A 20,242-nucleotide genomic window follows, 5' to 3' on the forward strand; every position below is an offset into this window, starting at 1 on the left:
AAAGATTAGGTGATGAAAGATTGAATATCAGATTGGAGGGAGAGAGTATGGAGGAGGTGAACGTATTCAGATATTTGGGAGTGGACGTGTCAGCGGATGGGTCTATGAAAGATGAGGTGAATCATAGAATTGATGAGGGAAAAAGAGTGAGTGGTGCACTTAGGAGTCTGTGGAGACAAAGAACTTTGTCCTTGGAGGCAAAGAGGGGAATGTATGAGAGTATAGTTTTACCAACGCTCTTATATGGGTGTGAAGCGTGGGTGATGAATGTTGCAGCGAGGAGAAGGCTGGAGGCAGTGGAGATGTCATGTCTGAGGGCAATGTGTGGTGTGAATATAATGCAGAGAATTCGTAGTTTGGAAGTTAGGAGGAGGTGCGGGATTACCAAAACTGTTGTCCAGAGGGCTGAGGAAGGGTTGTTGAGGTGGTTCGGACATGTAGAGAGAATGGAGCGAAACAGAATGACTTCAAGAGTGTATCAGTCTGTAGTGGAAGGAAGGCGGGGTAGGGGTCGGCCTAGGAAGGGTTGGAGGGAGGGGGTAAAGGAGGTTTTGTGTGCGAGGGGCTTGGACTTCCAGCAGGCATGCGTGAGCGTGTTTGATAGGAGTGAATGGAGACAAATGGTTTTTAATACTTGACGTGCTGTTGGAGTGTGAGCAAAGTAACATTTATGAAGGGATTCAGGGAAACCGGCAGGCCGGACTTGAGTCCTGGAGATGGGAAGTACAGTGCCTGCACTCTGAAGGAGGGGTGTTAATGTTGCAGTTTAAAAACTGTAGTGTAAAGCACCCTTCTGGCAAGACAGTGATGGAGTGAATGATGGTGAAAGTTTTTCTTTTTCGGGCCACCCTGCCTTGGTGGGAATCGGCCGGTGTGATAAAAAAAAAAAATGAAATTGGCCAAAATGCCAAATTCTGACCGCTTTATTGGGCAGTTGAAATCGGTAAATGGGCAGTTTCTTGTACTCAATCGATAGAACAAATTAAATTCTAAAGAAATAGCTATAAGTTTGTTGGACTGGAACAATGGAATTGGCTGAAGATACGGCTCAATGTAGGCGAAATCACCGATGCATAAATGTCGCCGAGGTCGCTAACTTTGCGAGAGCGTGATTCTGTAAGTTTTCCATTAAATTTCATACTTTTGGTGTCATTATCATCAGGATGTTCAGTAAGTTTAATTTTAACAACCATAGAATTGACTGGGAACAAATAAACCAAGAGCTATCAGACATACCCTGGGAATCAGACATGAGCACCCTAAATCCCCACCAGTGCCTAGAGAAGCTGAATACAGAAGCATACAAAGTATGTATGAAACATGTACCATTGAGGAAACCCAGAAGATCAGATATAAAGAGAGAGAGTAGGAGATGGTACAGAAGAAAACGGGTTACTGAACTACTTAAAAACACACACATGCTACAACAGAGGAAAGATAGACTTAGCAGAGAGATCACTGAATTAGAGCAAAACCTTAGGATGTCATACCTCACAGAAGAAGTACAAAGGGCCATACAGGATATTGCAAGTAACCGAAAATATTTCTATTCCTACGCAAAATCCAAGCTAAGAACTACCTGTAGAATTGGACCACTACTGAGAGGAGACTCGTATACTGACGATGAACAGGAAATGAGTGAAATCCTAAAAGAGCAGTACAAGTTGGTGTTCAGCAACCCACTAAATGACAGCAAGGTAGAAAATGCAGAAATATTTTTTACTCCAGAAGAAGGCCGCACAGACCAACTAACTGACATTAGTACAAATCCCATAGATTTCGAAAAAGAAATGGAAAACATGCCCACTCACTCAGCACCTGGACCAGATTCATGGAATGCTCTATTTATAAAGAAGTGCAAAGTACCACTAGCACGAGCCCTCAGTATTCTTTGGAGAAAGAGCTTAGATCTAGGTGAAGTACTGGAGGCCTTAAAGAGTGCAGACATAGCTCCTTTGCATAAGGGAGGTAGTAGAGCACTAGCTAAAAATTACAGACTGGTAGCCCTAACCTCTCACATCATAAAAATCTTCGAAAGAGTGATGAGATGGCAGGTTACAAATTTCATGGACCAGCACAACCAACATAACCCGAACCAGCATGGTTTTAGAGCAGGACGATCATGTCTGTCACAGCTGCTGAACCATTATGACAGAATTAAGGAGGCACTGGAAGACGACCAAAATGCAGATGTGATTTATACAGATTTTGAGTCCTGGAAATGGGAAGTACAGTGCCTGCACTTTAAAGGAGGGGTTTGGGATATTGGCAGTTTGGAGGGATATGTTGTGTATCTTTATATGTGTATGCTTCTAAACTGTTGTATTCTGAGCACCTCTGCAAAAACAGTGATAATGTGTGAGTGTGGTGAAAGTGTTGAATGATGATGAAAGCATTTTCTTTTTGGGGATTTTTCTTTCTTCTTTGGGTCACCCTGCCTCGGTGGGAGACGGCCGACTTGTTGAAAAAAAAAAAAAAAGTTTGACAAATGCGATCATGGGGTGATAGCGCACAAAATGAAGGCCAAGGGCATTACGGGGAAGGTAGGCAGATGGATTTTTGGTTTAATAACACACACAACACAAAAAGTAGTGAACAGGGCAAGATCCAGCATCAGCGAGGTCAAAAGCTCAGTGCCCCAAGGCACTGTCCTGGCACCTCTGCTGTTCCTCATCCTTATAGCAGACATAGACAAAAACACCCAGCACACTTTTGTATCATCATTTGCAGATGACACTAAAATAAGCATGAAAGTCAGTATGGTAGAGGACACTGAAAAAGCACAGGAAGACGTAAACAGGGTTTTCCAGTGGGCAGTGGAGAACAACATGACGTTCAGTGGTGAAGTTCCAGCTGCTTTAGGTATGGAAAGAATGAAGAACTCAAAAGGAGCACTATATACAAAACTCAAGAGGGTCACCAAATAGAATGTAAGAAACACGTAAAAGACCTAGGAATAATTATGTCAGCGGACCTTTCTTTTAAAGACCATAACAAGACAAAGATCACGAAAGCCAGGAAGATGATGGGGTGGGTATTGAGAACTTTCAAAACAAGAGAAATAATGCCTATGGTGACACTCTTCAAATCGCTAGTGTTCCCTCACTTAGAATATTGCTCAGTGCTGACGATCCCGTTCAAGGCAGGAGAAATATCGGAGCTAGAACAAGTACAGAGATAGCTTATGGCTCACATTGAACCAGTAAAGCATCTAAACTACTGGGAATGCCTGCAAGTCTTGAACATGTACTCATTGGAGCAGAGGAGAGAGAGGTACATGATATGTACCTGGAAGGTACTCGAGGGCTTGGTCCCAAATCTGCACACTGCCATAACATACTGGAGTGAGAGATATGAGAGGAAGTGTAAAATAAACCCAGTGAGGAGCAGGGGTGCGGTGGGGACAATAAGGGAACACTGTATCAATATCCGGGGTCTCAGACTATTCAACATCTTGCCAGAAGATATTAGAAATACTGCTGGAACAAGTGTAAAAGCCTTCAAGAGGAAACTGGACAAGTATCTTCACCAGGTGCTAGATCAACAAGGCTGTGATGGATATGTGGGGCAGTGGGCCTCCAGCAGCAACAGCCTGGTTGACCAGGCAAGCACCAGACGAGCCTGGCCCATGGCCGGGCTCAGAGAGTAGATAAACTTTCGAAACTCTTCAAAGGTATATCAAAGGTAAAGGTAGGGAAAAAATTCTCTTTCATTTCATAAGTTTTTTTTTTTTTTTTTTTTTTTTTAAATATTTTGCAACACCAGGAGACACTTCAGGATTTGGGATTGCAACAGTCAGAGGGTTAAATGATGATCTACTGTATATCAAATCAATTTTCCTCGGTGAAATTTATTGAAATGCCATTAATCCATTTCAGACCCCCAAAAAGCCACCCCAATTTTTTTTTGTTACGTGTTTTTAAATAAAAATTATTTATAAATAAGAAATATTGTATAAAAACATAAAAACATTGTATAAAAACAGAATAAAACTCCTGCTTTAGTATGGTACATATTGTAGAAGTACTACGCTCATACTGCCTCGCCAAGTTGACTACATGCACACCTCACTCGTGTTTTTTTATAATTTCATGCTTTTATTCAATGGACTTCACCCTCTTCTTCTTGGCAGTACTATCCTTTGCACTTACAGTGGAACCCCGAGTTTTGGCCGCCTCTAGCTTTGGCCACTTCAAGTTTTGAGAACTTTTTACAGCTAAATTTTGTCCTGAGTTTTGCACTGTGCCCCTTGTTTTGGCCCATGTACCAGACCTGTTCACCTGCGCGTCTGCCCACACAGGCATCGTGAGTCAGTGTGGTTTTGTTTATCCTCGAGTGAACATTACCTTCCATGGTGGAGGCAGTGGGTGAAGCAGAGGTTGAGTCAGTGGTTGAAGTAGTGGTGGAGTAAAAATAACTGCACAAAAAATACAAAATGCAGGCACAACATGAGAGAGACGTACTTCCACGGCGAGGTAAGCAGTGAGACACAGGATGCTGGGGCAGATGTTGTGGCGTTCGCTGCACCAACTAGTGGCAGCTTATCTGAAGCTCGCTCGTAACTCGGATTTTGGCTTGCAGCTCAAAGCAAAAAATCGACTGAGCGATGGCTCGTAACTTGGAAAACTCGCAAGTTGGGGCACTCATAAGTCAAGGTACCACTGTGCTATAATGGTAGTGGGTTTATGTCAGCTATCTTTGATACTGCTTTAATGTCACCCCTCACACCATTTATAACATTTTTAGTATGTTTTTAAATGTTTATACAGTAGTTTACTGTAGAGTGGACCCCCGACATTCGATTGCATCGACATTCGATAAATCCGACATTCGATGCATTTTAACGCAAAAATTTCACCTCAACATTTGATGGAAAACCCGACATTCGATACGATTCGTACGAGACGTGTCCACGTGTGGCCTGAACTGCACCATGTGTGCCAGTGCTTACAGGCCAGCCAGTGTGCGCGCATCTAAGGATACATTCGGTACATTCCATATTATCCATATTATCACTGTTTTTGGTGCTTGTTTCTGCAAAATAAGTAAGCATGGGCCCCAAGAAAGCTTCTAGTGCCAACCCTTCGAGAAAAAAGGTGCTAATGACTATTGAAATGAAGAGAGATAATTGCAAAATACGAAAGTGGAGTGCATGTGTCGGAGTGCATGATGATTTGGTAAAGAAATTGCCTGCAACTAGTGATGTGAGTGAATTTAAGGCCAGCAAAGGTTGGTTTGAAAGATTTAAGAATCGTAGTGGCATACACAGTGTGGTAAGGTATGGTGAGGCTGCCAGTTCAAGTCCTAATGGAAGGGGATTCCCCATCTAAACACTAACACCATCCACACACTCCCCTCCTCCCATCCCATCAATCATCACCAGATCTTCATTAAAGGTAAGTGTCAATTATTCTATTGTTATTAATCTATTGTTATTGTAATTATTCTGTTGCATTAATATTTCATGTGGTAAAATTTTTTTTTCATACTTTTGGGTGTCTTGCACGGATTAATTTGATTTCCATTATTTCTTATGGGGAAAATTAATTTGACTTTCGATATTTTTGACATTCAATGGCTCTCAGGAACGGATTAATATCGAATGTCGGGGGTCCACTGTATATTGTGATAAATAGAATAGAGGAAATCAGCTCTAATATACATTATTTAGGTATGCATACTGGTCAGAGAGCCCATCGTAAGTCCGAGTCATCGGTAAACGAGTACGTTGCTAAGTGAGGAGAGGCTGTATTCTATATTAATGAGATAATACCATGCTTAGAGTTGGCATGTAGTCTGTCTTTGGTTCAACTAATGTGTAATGCTTGAATTTCAGATGATGTTTGAAAAGTATGGGTTTGCTGGTGCTTTTGTAGCCATTCAAGCTGTACTGACATTATATGCTCAAGGCTTGCAGTCTGGTGTTGTTGTTGACTCAGGTGATGGTGTTACACACATTTGTCCAGTATATGAGGGCTTTACCCTTCCTCAGATCAGGTAAGACTCATATGATTGATTGTATTATATTTGAAAATGAGTGCAGTTTTAGTAGTCATTGACTTTTTTTTGACAAGTTTATTATTAATATCAGATATATATAACTTCCAAATAAATTTTGATAGTAGGCAACAGCCTCAGAATAGGCAGTAATAAGAGGGTAGTTTTGCATTTGCCGTAATTTACTAAAAATATGACTACAAAAACTGGGAAAAACTGAAAAATAGGGAAAAATATATGATAAGCATTTAGGTACTGTAACTGCAGGGATATTAGTAATAAAGTACCTGTACGTACTATCATTTTATGATGCTTATACTAAGTGACATGTATGTAAACTTGAAAAAGCAATTGCTTTGGCCTTAATATCTGATTTAAAGAATTTGGCTGTTTTGTTTGAAACACTAGAGCACTGAAAATTGCAAGAGTTGTTCCAGACCCCACTTTATCTTAACCCTTAAACTGTCCAGACGTAGATCTACGTTTTTTCAACATTTGAAAGCATGTAAAAAAAAAATAGATTTTTTTTTTTACTTTGATCTACGTTTTTTTTTTTATTTGAAAATATGTAAAAAAAACGTAGATCTACTTTTGGAGCACTACGCATGTCAACGTAGATCTGCTTGGATAGTTTGAGGGTTAAGACTCGGATCCATGTTAGGCTCTTTAATGAAAGAACTGAACTTCCAATTTTATCAATGGTAAAGTGTGTCTGTCACGAGAATAATAGTAAATTATTCCTAGGTATGTTAAATCTTCTTTCAACAAACCAGCTGTATCCCACCAAGTCAGGGTGGCCCAAAAAAGAAAGATGAAAGATTCTCTCTTAAAATTTAGTAATATGTACAGAAGGGTTAAGTATGTTAAATACATTAACCCTTTGAGAGTCTGTGCCGTAGATCTATGGCTATACGTTGAGGGTCCAAACCGTAGATCTACGCCATGAGCTCAGCTCTGATAAGCTGTGAGCGGTAAATTTGGGCCTAGATATGAGAATACATCTATGTGGTATGTGTGCACCACATAAAACAAATCCTGCAGCACACAGTGCATAATGAGAGAAAAAAGTGAGACCGTAATTTTTTATTAAAACAGCGACTTTGCAGTGTTTTTTTTCGTATGTTTTTTATAGTTGTAGTTTTTTATAGTAGGTAGTAGGTTGGTAGACAGCAACCACCCAGGGAAGTACTACCGTCCTGCCAGATGACTGTGAAACAGAAACCTGAAACTGTTTTGCATGATGGTAGGATTGCTGGTTTCTTTTTCTGTCTCATAAACACGCTAGATAACAGGGATATCTTGCTACTCCTACTTACACTTTGGTCACACTTCACAGACACGCACATGCATATATATATACATACATCTAGGTTTTTCCCCTTTTTCTAAATAGCTCTTGTTCTTCTCCATGGGGAAGTGGAAAAGAATCTTTCCTCCGTAAGCCATGCGTGTCGTATGAGGCGACTAAAATGCCGGGAGCAATGGGCTAGTAACCCCTTCTCCTGTAAACATTTACTAAAGAGAAAAAGAAAAACTTTATAAAACTGGGATGCTTGAATGTGCGTGGATGTAGTGCGGATGACAAGAAACAAATGATTGCTGATGTTATGAATGAAAAGAAGTTGGATGTCCTGGCCCTAAGCGAAACAAAGCTGAAGGGGGTAGGGAAGTTTCGGTGGGGGGAAATAAATGGGATTAAGTCTGGAGTATCTGAGAGAGTTAGAGCAAAGGAAGGGGTAGCAGTAATGTTGAATGATCAGTTATGGAAGGAGAAAAGAGAATATGAATGTGTAAATGCAAGAATTATGTGGATTAAAGTAAAGGTTGGATGCGAGAAATGGGTCATAATAAGCGTGTATGCACCTGGAGAAGAGAGGAATGCAGAGGAGAGAGAGAGAGATTTTGGGAGATGTTAAGTGAATGTATAGGAGCCTTTGAACCAAGTGAGAGAGTAATTGTGGTAGGGGACCTAAATGCTAAAGTAGGAGAAACTTTTAGAGAGGGTGTGGTAGGTAAGTTTGGGGTGCCAGGTGTAAATGATAATGGGAGCCCTTTGATTGAACTTTGTATAGAAAGGGGTTTAGTTATAGGTAATACATATTTTAAGAAAAAGAGGATAAATAAGTATACAAGATATGATGTAGGGCGAAATGACAGTAGTTTGTTGGATTATGTATTGGTAGATAAAAGACTGTTGAGTAGACTTCAGGATGTACATGTTTATAGAGGGGCCACAGATATATCAGATCACTTTTTAGTTGTAGCTACACTGAGAGTAAAAGGTAGATGGGATACAAGGAGAATAGAAGCATCAGGGAAGAGAGAGGTGAATGTTTACAAACTAAAAGAGGAGGCAGTTAGGGAAAGATATAAAAAGCTTTTGGAGGATAGATGGGCTAATGAGAGCATAGGCAATGGGGTCAAAGAGGTATGGGGTAGGTTTAAAAATGTAGTGTTAGAGTGTTCAGCAGAAGTTTGTGGTTACAGGAAAGTGGGTGCGGGAGGGAAGAGGAGCGATTGGTGGAATGATGATGTAAAGAGAGTAGTAAGGGAGAAAAAGTTAGCATATGAGAAGTTTTTACAAAGTAGAAGTGATGCAAGGAGGGAAGAGTAAATGGAGAAAAAGAGAGAGGTTAAGAGAGTGGTGAAGCAATGTAAAGAGAGAGCAAATGAGAGAGTGGGTGAGATGTTATCAACAAATTTTGTTGAAAACAAGAAAAAGTTTTGGAGTGAGATTAACAAGTTAAGGAAGCCTAGAGAACAAATGGATTTGTCAGTTAAAAATAGGAGAGGGGAGTTATTAAATGAAGAGTTGGAGGTATTGGGAAGATGGAGGGAATATTTTGAGGAATTGTTAAATGTTGATGAAGATGGGGAGGCTGTGATTTCGTGTATAGGGCAAGGAGGAATAACATCTTGTAGGAGTGAGGAAGAGCCAGTTGTGAGTGTGGGGGAAGTTCGTGAGGCGGTAGGTAAAATGAAAAGGGGTAAGGCAGCCGGGATTGATGGGATAAAGATAGAAATGTTAAAAGCAGGTGGGGATATAGTTTTGGAGTGGTTGGTGCAATTATTTAATAAATGTATTGAAGAGGGTAAGGTACCTAGGGATTGGCAGAGAGCATGCATAGTTCCTTTGTATAAAGGCAAAGGGGACAAAAGAGAGTGTTGAGTATACCTGGTAAAGTGTATGGTAGAGTTATTATTGAAAGAATTAAGAGCAAGACAGAGAATAGGATAGCAGATGAACAAGGAGGCTTTAGGAAAGGTAGTGGGTGTGTGGATCAGGTGTTTACAGTGAAACATATAAGTGAACAGTATTTAGATAAGGCTAAAGAGGTCTTTGTGGCATTTATGGATTTGGAAAAGGCGTATGACAGGGTGGATAGGGGGGCAATGTGGCAGATGTTGCAGGTGTATGGTGTAGGAGGTAGGTTACTGAAAGCAGTGAAGAGTTTTTACGAGGATAGTGAGGCTCAAGTTAGAGTGTGTAGGAAAGAGGGAAATTATTTCCCAGTAAAAGTAGGCCTTAGACAAGGATGTGTGATGTCACCGTGGTTGTTTAATATATTTATAGATGGGGTTGTGAGAGAAGTAAATGCGAGGGTCTTGACAAGAGGTGTGGAGTTAAAAGATAAAGAATCACACATAAAGTGGGAGTTGTCACAGTTGCTCTTGGGAGATTCTGAAGAGAAGTTGCAGAGATTGGTGGATGAATTTGGTAGGGTGTGCAAAAGAAGAAAATTGAAAGTGAATACAGGAAAGAGTAAGGTTATGAGGATAACAAAAGGATTAGGTGATGAAAGACTGGATATCAGATTGGAGGGAGAGAGTATGGAGGAGGTGAATGTATTCAGATATTTGGGAGTGGACGTGTCAGCGGATGGGTCTATGAAGGATGAGGTGAATCATAGAATTGATGAGGGGAAAAGGGTGAGTGGTGCACTTAGGAGTCTGTGGAGACAAAGAACTTTGTCCTTGGAGGCAAAGAGGGGAATGTATGAGAGTATAGTTTTACCAACGCTCTTATATGGGTGTGAAGCATGGGTGATGAATGTTGCAGCGAGGAGAAGGCTGGAGGCAGTGGAGATGTCATGTCTGAGGGCAATGTGTGGTGTGAATATAATGCAGAGAATTCGTAGTTTGGAAGTTAGGAGGAGGTGCGGGATTACCAAAACTGTTGTCCAGAGGGCTGAGGAAGGGTTGTTGAGGTGGTTCGGACATGTAGAGAGAATGGAGCGAGACAGAATGACTTCAAGAGTGTATCAGTCTGTAGTGGAAGGAAGGCGGGGTAGGGGTCGGCCTAGGAAAGGTTGGAGGGAGGGGGTAAAGGAGGTTTTGTGTGCGAGGGGCTTGGACTTCCAGCAGGCGTGTGTGAGTGTGTTTGATAGTGAATGGAGACGAATGGTTTTTAATACTTGACGTGCTGTTGGAGTGTGAGCAAAGTAACATTTATGAAGGGGTTCAGGGAAACCGGCAGGCCGGACTTGAGTCCTGGAGATGGGAAGTACAGTGCCTGCACTCTGAAGGAGGGGTGTTAATGTTGCAGTTTAAAAACTGTAGTGTAAAGCACCCTTCTGGCAAGACAGTGATGGAGTGAATGATGGTGAAAGTTTTACTTTTTCGGGCCACCCTGCCTTGGTGGGAATCGGCCAGTGTGATAATAAAAAAAATAAAATTTGCGATTTCTTGGTCTCATTTGATAGAATGGAAGGTATATTACAGAAATAGAGATGATTTTGATTGGTTTTAGTAATGGAAATGGGTTGAAACTGAGCTCAAAATAGCAGAAATGTTAAATTTTTGCCGATGTTCATGAGTAAACAAATGATCCCACACGTCTAATACACGCCAGCTGGTGGGTCTCATACACGTTCACAAATGTAGTGATATTATTTATACAATTATTACAGTATTGCATAACAGTAAATCTTCTATTTTTAGGTTTGAATAAAAATTCATTATGTGAATAAAAAATCAAAATGGAATTCATTTGTAAAGCCTGAAAACATAACTAATGAACAGAGGAAATGTTAGTTTAGTTCCAGGAATGCCTGCATTGTTTATTCTAGACCCTATTTTGAAATTAGAATGTTTTGAACTTTGCATTAAATTGGCCAAATTACCAATTTCCGATCACTTTATTTTGTAGTTGAAACAGTTGACTTGGCGATTTCATGTGCTCAATTAATAGAATAGAAGTAATTCTAGTGAAATAGCTAAGAATTTGGTCGACAGGAGCAATATAATTGGCGTGTCAGCAATATAATTGATGTGTCAGCGTAAATATCGCTGACACATCAAAATTCGCGAGAGCATAATTTCGTCAATTTTTCATCAAATTTCGGGTACACACAAATACAGTTAAATAAATTATCATACATAGCAGCATATATGTAGATTACAGTGGACCCCCGGATTAAGACGTCATCGGAATAAGTAATGTTTTTACATCAAAATATTGGCTCGGTGACTGTCACTGAACTCGGTATAAGTCATTTGTATTGGGGCCTGAGCTGCCCAGTGTGCCATTGTTTACCAGCCACTGAGGACGATCCCACACATTCATACCATACATTTTGTATTATTCCAATCTTTTAGTGCTTGTAACTGCTAATTAAGCCACAGTGGGCCCAAAGAAAGCTTCTAGTGCCAGTCAGCCCTTTGGTAAAAGGCTGAGAGAGAGGGGAGAATGTGCTTTTTTTAAGTGATTCTGCAGTATGTATGATACTAAAGCAGCAGGAATCTATAATAGCGCCAGCCAGCGATAAAGTGTAGCATTAATTGTAGCAACTAAGTTAAGCGATTAATTAATAGAAAAAGGACAGCCCGAACCTAACTCCTCCAGTGTTGTTGGAGTTGTATAGGGCAATTGACAACACCACCGTCTCTAGTCTCTACCGCTGCTGCCGCCTCCGCTACCACTGTACGGCTTGTGTCTCAGTGGCCCTTATACACCCAACAACAACAACAACAGCAATACTCCTGACGTACTTAATGATGTATTTTATTCATTCTAGAGTATATATCATGTTTCTATGTTATTAATATTGTTTATTATGTCATATTAGATGAATTGTGCTAGATAAATAAGCTGTAGAGCTGATATTAGTGTCATATTGAAGGACTATCTTGTTCTGTCTCCCAACACAATTCCTAACACGCCAGAAACAGACCTCTCTGGAAAACTTTTTTGAGCAACAAGGATCCAGTGACCCTCAAGCCTTTCCTAGTGGCATTAAAAAACAAAGGAGGGAAGTAACCCAAGATAAGGACTTGGTACCTGAAGTCTTTATAGAGTGGGATTCCCCTTCCAAACAATTGTAAACTCGTCCATCCTCTCCCCTCCTCCCGTCTTCCGTACATCACCATGTCTTCAATAAAGGTAAGTGTGATGTTATTATTGTTTTATTCTTTGTGTATCATTGTTTTCTGTGTAGGTAAATGTATGTTTCATGTAGAAAACATTTTTTAATACTTTTGGGTGTCTGAAACGGATTAATTGGATTTCCATTATATCTTTTGGGGAAAATTAATTTGGAATAAGCCAGATTAGGGCTAAGTCTCTCTGGAACGGATGAATTTCGTAAAATAAATAGATACATATATATCTTCTTCTTTCTTTCAGCATACCAGCTGTATCCCACTGAGGTGGGGTGGTTCAAAAGGAAAAACGAAAGTTTCTCATTTTAAATTTAGTAATGTATACAGGAGAATGGGTTACTAGCCCGTTGCTCCCAGCATTTTAGTTGCCTCTTACAACATGCATGGCTTACAGGGGAAGAACTCTGTTCCACTTTTCCATGGAGATAAGAGGAAATAAACAAGAACAAGAGCTAGTAAGAAAATAGAAGAAAACCCAGAGGGAAAATCCTAGAGGGACTAGTACCGAACTTGCACACGAAAATCACTCACTACGAAAGCAAAAGACTTGGCAGACGATGCACCATCCCCCCAATGAAAAGCAGGGGTGTCACTAGCACGTTAAGAGACCATACAATAAGTGTCAGGGGCCCGAGACTGTTCAACTGCCTCCCAGCACACATAAGGGGGATTACCAACAGACCCCTGGCAGTCTTCAAGCTGGCACTGGACAAGCACCTAAAGTCAGTTCCTGATCAGCCGGGCTGTGGCTCGTACGTTGGTTTGCGTGTAGCCAGCAGCAACAGCCTGGTTGATCAGGCTCTGATCCACCAGGAGGCCTGGTCACGGACCGGGCCGCGGGGGCGTTGACCCCCGGAACTCTCTCCAGGTAAACTCCAGGTGTGTATATATATGCTTGTACATGTATGTGTAGTGTGACCTAAGTGTAAGTAGAAGTAGCAAGACATGTTTATGAGACAGAAAAAAAAGACACCAGCAATCCTACCATCACGTAAAACAATTACGTACAGGCTACCATTTTACACTCGGCAGGACGGTAGTACCTCCCTGAGTGGATCCTGTCTACCAGCTTACTACCTACCTTTTAATCACTTATGTTTTTTTAAAAAGTATTGTTGCTTACTTCAAAATGTCCTTTTTATATTCTTGATCCAGTAAGTTCTTTTATAAAGCTCCTCTATATAATGTAATTTTTTGCAAATGCAACCTTGAAAGTTAATGCAACATTGAATAGCATGCACTATAAAGACCTTTCTACCTGTTATTTGGTTTTGTATGTACTTCGTCAATCACATTTACAAAGATTGCACTGTATAGAGGAACTTTATAAGAGAGGCTTACTCTATAACAAAATATATACGTGGAATGAAGAATTGATTTTAAGAAATGTGATTTGTTGCTAAATTGTTGTATGCTCAGTTCACAACTGATGGGGGCCTAGCAGTTGTTAGACTGTTGTGGAGGGGTATCCTGGGATATGATACTGTACATTAGATAGGGTCCGACTTTGAGACGAGTTAAGGCAGGACAACTCTTAGCCTGTAAATCCATTTATGTAAAAAAAAAAAAAATACATATGTTGAATGAAGATGGCAGGATTATTTTTAAGGAAGGAGGAGGTAATGATAACCTCGTTAAAAGCACAACTAAAGGCATAAAAAGATATTAAGACCTTGGAAATAGTTCATTAGGTAGTAGGTTGGTAGATAGTAACCAACTAGTGAGGTACTACCCTCCTGCCAAGTGAGTGTGAAGCAGACACCTGTAATTGTTTTACATGATGGTAGGATTGTTTGTCTTTTCTGTCTCATAAACATGTGAGGTAACAGGTATGTCTTGCTACTTCTACTTACACTTAGGTCACACTACACATGCATGTATATGCATATACAGTGGACCCCTGAGTTTCGGCAGCCTCGACTTTCATGAAATTCTACCTTCGGCGAGTTTTTTTTTTTTTTTTTTTTTTCTCTCCTCGAGTTTCGTGAAAAAACTCGTGTTTCGGCGACCGTCCAGTACCCGTCCGCCCATCACCGCACACACAAAGCCAGTCTCCCACGCCATTCACGCTCAGTGTGCCATTGTTTACCAACACATGACCGTCACCCCGCAGGTTCATACAATACATTTCATAATAATCCATTGTTTTTTTGTGCTGGCAACTGCTAAATAAGTTCCCAAGGAAAGCTAGTGCAAGCCCTTTGGTAAATAAAGTGAGTGATGGGGATGTGGAAGAGTTGGTGGAGGACCATAGGGAAGAGCTAACCACTAACGAACTGCAAGAGCTTCAACTGGAACAGCATCAGACCACAGCCGAGGAACTTGCTTCAGAGGAGGAGGAAGAGAGAGTGGATGAGGTGCCTTCTTCAGTGATTAAGGACATATGTGGAATGAGTTGCAAAGTTTTGTTGAAAAGTATCACCCTGACCAAGCTGAAACAAGCCGTATCTGCAACATGTACAATGACAGTGTTGTTTCCCACTTCAGGGAAATCTTAAAGAAACGCCAGAAAAAGACCTCTCTGGATAGATATTTTGTGTGCCAGGGGTCCAATGACTCAAGTTGTTCCCAGTGGCATTAAAAGAAGAAGGGAAGTAACCCCAGATAAGGACTTTGCTACCTAAAGTCCTAATGGAAGGAGAATCTCCTTCCAAACAATAGTGTACACCTTCCTCCTATCACCTCCCATCTTCCATCCACCCAGAAGTCTTCAGTAAAGGTAAGTGTAATATTATTATTTATTTTAAATGGATGTACTTGATTTCTGATTGTTTTCATTATGTAAATCTTTATTTAATTTGAAAAAAAATATTTTATTTTAATATTTTTGGGTGTTTGGAACGGATTAATTTTATTTCCATTATTTCTTATGGGGAAAATGGTTTCGAGTTTTGTGAATTTCGACCTTCGGCGGGCGCTCTGGAACAGATTAATCACGAAACTCGGGGGTCCACTGCATATTTAAACATCCATCTAGGTTTTCTATATTCTTAATAGTTATTGTTCTTTATTTCCTCTTATCTCCATAAGGAAGTGGAAGAGAATTCTTCCTCCGTAAGCCATGCTTGTCGTAGGTGGTGACTAAAATGCCGGGAACAAGGGGTTAGTAACCCCTTCTGTATAAATTACTGAATTTAAGAAGAAAAACCTTTCGTTTTTCTTTTTGAGCCACCCTGGTTTGGTGGGACATGGCCAGAGTGTTGAAAAACAAATAAAGGAATGATGATAAAGAGTGCAATGCATGTGATTATTATTATGATAATGTAAATGAGAATACAGTAAAATATTGAAAATATTTACTAAATATGTATTGTGAAACTTCATTTATTCAGGAACATTCTTTTGCCTATACTTTAATTTAACTGTTCTTTTCAAGCACATTACTTAAATAAGTTTTGAAGTTTAAGTATGATTATATGATATGGTATTGTTACCCAGCGAAGAAAAAACATTTGCAGTTACACGTTTTCAATTTTTCTTGTCCATCCATAAACCAGCAGTGACCATAACTAAATTATTGTAATTATTTAAAATTTAAGAAAATTAATTATGATTTTAATGGTGTTTATATATAATTTTTCTTTCTAAATAATATCTATTATAATTAAAAAGTTTATTAACACTTAATTGCTCACAGGAGATTAGATATAGCTGGCCGTGACATTACCGTGTATATGATCAAGCTCCTGTTGCTGCGAGGGTATGCCTTTAATCATTCAGCAGACTTTGAGACAGTGCGCATGATGAAGGAGAAACTGTGCTATGTAGGCTACAACATTGAACAAGAACAAAAGCTTTCAACTGAGACTACTGTTCTTGTAGAGAATTACCAGCTGCCTGATGGGCGCATCATCAAGGTAATGGTGTAAGATGTATTGCAGTAATTTGTAGCCTTATAATTCATGTTTGTACCATGAATAGTTTGCATTATGCAAACAAAATGCAATAACACACTTGTTTGTGATGTAAATGCAACATTTAAAAAGAGAGAGAAAGATGAGCAGTATTTCAATGTGTATCTGTAACTGTATATATACTGTACATAGCTAAAGAGGGCTCTAGATGCAGGCCAATATGCTCACTTTCATTATTTTTCCAAATTTTAGGTTTGTATCACAATCTGCATTACTTTTAACTTTATTTCAGTCCTTAATTATCAATATAAGCACCCTTATTCATAAACCTGTTTCTGACTTGACTGTCTTTATGGTTCCTCACTTATTTTTCAAGTCATCCTCCTGCTGTTATTTCCAGTGGGGTGGAGATTACCTTGTATTTCTTCTGTAGTGAGTATATCTCTCCAGTAAGAACATGCTAGGGTTTTGCCCTCTTTTTTTTTTTTTTCTTTGTTTCTGGATGACTGGAATGCTGCTTCACATTAACCTGAAACTTAATATACTGATCTGTGTTCATAACACAAATCTTCCCATTTAAATTGTATTTGGTGGATGGATCTGTGAAAGATGAGGTAAAAAGGTAGGTGGTGCACTGAAGCATCTGTGGAAACAAAAACATTATCCACTGGTGCCAACACTTGCATGGGTGTGGACCATGAATTTTAAACATTGCAGCTAGGAGGAGGCTGGAGGCAGTGTTGCCATGTCTGAAGGCAATGTATGGTGTGAATATTATGCAGAGAATTTGTAGCTTGGCAATTAGGAGGAGGTGCAGGATTACTAAAAGTACTATCCAGAGGGCTGAAGAGGGTTTGTTGAGGTGGGTTGGACATTTAGAGAAGATGGAACAAAATAAGATGACTCTGAGCATGTGTAGATCTGTAGTGCAGGGAAAGCTGGATAGGGGTTGTTCTAGGAAAGGTTGGAGGGAGGTGGTTTTGTGTACAAGGGGCTTTGACATCCATGTGTATGCGTATTTGTATTTTATATAGAAATGAGTGGAGGCAAGTGGTTTTTATGACTTGACATACAGTTGGAGTGTTAGCAAAGTAACATTTATGAAGGGATTCAGGGAAACAGGTTAGCCAGACTTGAATCCTGGAGATAAGAAGTACATACAGTGCCTGCACTCTGAAGGAGGGGTGGGGATATTTGCAGTTTTGAGCTGCAGTATTGATGCCCCTCTGGCAAGAAAGTGATGGTGAAAGTGTTTCTTCTTTCTTGGACCACCCTGCCTAAGTGGGAAATGGCTGGTGTGTTAAAAAAATTATTTTGCTGTATAGTATGTATATTAATATTTGATTACAATGTATTTCATAGGTGGGTGGAGAACGATTTGAAGCACCAGAGGCATTGTTCCAGCCACATCTAATCAATGTTGAAGGTCAAGGTATTGCTGAACTTTTATTTGACACCATCCAGCGCTGTGACATTGACATTCGACCAGAGCTGTATAAACACATTGTTTTATCTGGTGGCTCAACTATGTATCCTGGATTGCCATCACGCCTTGAAAGAGAACTCAAACAGCTTCATTTGGAGAGAGTTCTCAAGGTATATATTATGTAGGATTTACATGTTTGTTGCACACTAAAAGTGTATAATGTTTGTGATGATATAGCATTCAGAAAATTAGTAAAAATATAAATTTTCATACTTTCATATTTTGGGATTATGGACTAAATTAATTTAAAATAATAATTTCAAAGAACATTATACAGGCATAATTACTCAGTAGACCTTAATAGTGTGTGAAATTTTCAGTAAAAATGAAAATAAGTTTGAGATAAAGTAACTTCAAAAAAGATGCACTCATTATCTTGGACTAATATTCAAGTACATACTGGGTATATAAACATATGCAGATTGTACATCATGCAAAATATATTCAAATTTATTATAACTTTGCTTTTATAAATACAGTGGTACCTTGGTATATGTCCTTAAATTTGTTCCAGGACCATGGACTTGTACCAAACAGGACGTATACCAAACAAATTTTCCCATAAGAAATATAGGGAAAATGATTAATCCGTTCCCATGAAAAAAAATCCTGTTGTTATTGGCATATTATACATTGATGGGGTTGTGTAAAATAATTTAAACACTGCTTAATACTAAAATATGTAATTTAAACACTAATATTAAAATACATATATAAATACAAAAGAATTAGATGAAATAAATGCAGATTTAACCTCACTCTACTTTGCTGACAAGAGTCGAGTGCCTACTAGGATAGTGCTGAGAAGGGAGGAGGAAATATTATTTGGAAGGAGAGTCCCCTTCTCTTTTCTGTCTCTCTTCCCTATTTGGACCTGGTTGAAGCTCACCAGGTTTGACTTTTACTACAAATCTGTCCAAAGAACTTTGCTTCTGCCTTCTCCTCAGGATATTTCGGAAATGTAACATTGTCTGGTCATTCCAGACAATGCTATTACAGCTTGTTGGGGCTTTGTTGGGATGGTACTTCTCTGGAAAGTTTTTGACGTCCATCCATTTGGCAAAGATTTACTTGCTTAACCCTTTGACTGTCGAAGGGCCCAATCCTGAAGTTGCTCCTGGTGTCGCAAAATATTCGAAAAAAAAAATTATTTTTTCTTATGAAAATGTTAAGATTATTTTTCTGATTGTTTTAGTCCCAAAAAAATTTTTTTCCCATCAGTACTTACCGAGATATAGAGGCATGAAGTTTGCAGAAAATGAGCCGCGTATGGCAACAGCGGCGACTGCCGCTCACCCGGTAAACTTTGGTTTACTTGTATTTGAAGGTTTGTTGTTTTTTTCACTATTTTATTTTTTTACATAACTTATGTGGCCTGTGAGACCAAAGTAAGGTGCAATGTACATATATACACTCGTTGTATACAACACAATAAGCACACAAACATAATTATCAATATATTGTTTACAAAACTTGTTTACAAAAACAAACCATACAAAAAATTTTTTATTACTATTGTTCTATAATATATATACCAATATACAGTCACTGAATATATTCCTAGAAGTTCTGTAGCTTGTGGAACTCTGTGAAACATGGTGTCATACACAGTGGTGTTTTACACTCTTACACATAAAACATGGTGTCATACACAGTGGTGTTTTACACTCTCACACATAAAACATGGTGTCATACACAATGGTTTTTTACACTCCTCACACATAAAACATGGTGTCATACACAATGGTGTTTTACACTCACACATAAAACATGGTGTCATACACAATGGTGTTTTACACTCTCACACATAAAACATGGTGTCATACACAATGGTGTTTTACACTCCTCACACAAAACATGGTGTCATACACAATGGTGTTTTACACTCCTCACACATAAAACATGGTGTCATACACAATGGTGTTTTACACTCTCACACATAAAACATGGTGTCATAAACAATGGTGTTTTACACTCCTCACACATAAAACATGGTGTCATCCACAATGGTGTTTTACACTCTCACACATAAAACATGGTGTCATACACAATGGTGTTTTACACTCTCACACATAAAACATGGTGTCATACACAATGGTGTTTTACACTCCTCACACATAAAACATGGTGTCATACACAGTGGTGTTTTACACTCTCACACATAAAACATGGTGTCATACACAATGGTGTTTTACACTCTCACACATAAAACATGGTGTCATACACAATGGTGTTTTACACTCTCACACACAAAACATGGTGTCATACACAATGGTGTTTTACACTCTCACACATCTGCTAGAAAAATGACAGGATGGATAATGAGAACCTTCAAAACTAGGGAGGCCAAGCCCATGATGACACTCTTCAGGTCACTTGTTCTATCTAGGCTGGAATATTGCTGCACACTAACAGCACCTTTCAAGGCAGGTGAAATTGCCGACCTAGAAAATGTACAGAGAACTTTCACGGCGCGCATAACGGAGATAAAACACCTCAATTATTGGGAGCGCTTGAGGTTCCT

General features: G+C 39.4%; 1 protein-coding gene across 2 annotated transcripts in view; it reads left to right on the plus strand.

Moving 5' to 3' along the window:
* Positions 1 to 20,242, plus strand: part of Arp2 (Actin-related protein 2) — a 93,873-nt gene that overhangs the window by 67,228 nt on the left and 6,403 nt on the right. For both annotated transcript variants that reach the window (XM_070097021.1, XM_070097022.1), the window contains 3 exons: positions 5,837 to 5,997; positions 16,016 to 16,235; positions 17,595 to 17,828. In XM_070097021.1, coding sequence (XP_069953122.1) covers positions 5,837 to 5,997; positions 16,016 to 16,235; positions 17,595 to 17,828 — 615 coding nt within the window. The remainder of the gene's footprint in view (positions 1 to 5,836; positions 5,998 to 16,015; positions 16,236 to 17,594; positions 17,829 to 20,242) is intronic.

The sequence above is a fragment of the Cherax quadricarinatus genome, chromosome 56 (genome assembly GCF_038502225.1).
Source record: "Cherax quadricarinatus isolate ZL_2023a chromosome 56, ASM3850222v1, whole genome shotgun sequence".
In the NCBI taxonomy this organism is placed as follows: domain Eukaryota; kingdom Metazoa; phylum Arthropoda; class Malacostraca; order Decapoda; family Parastacidae; genus Cherax; species Cherax quadricarinatus.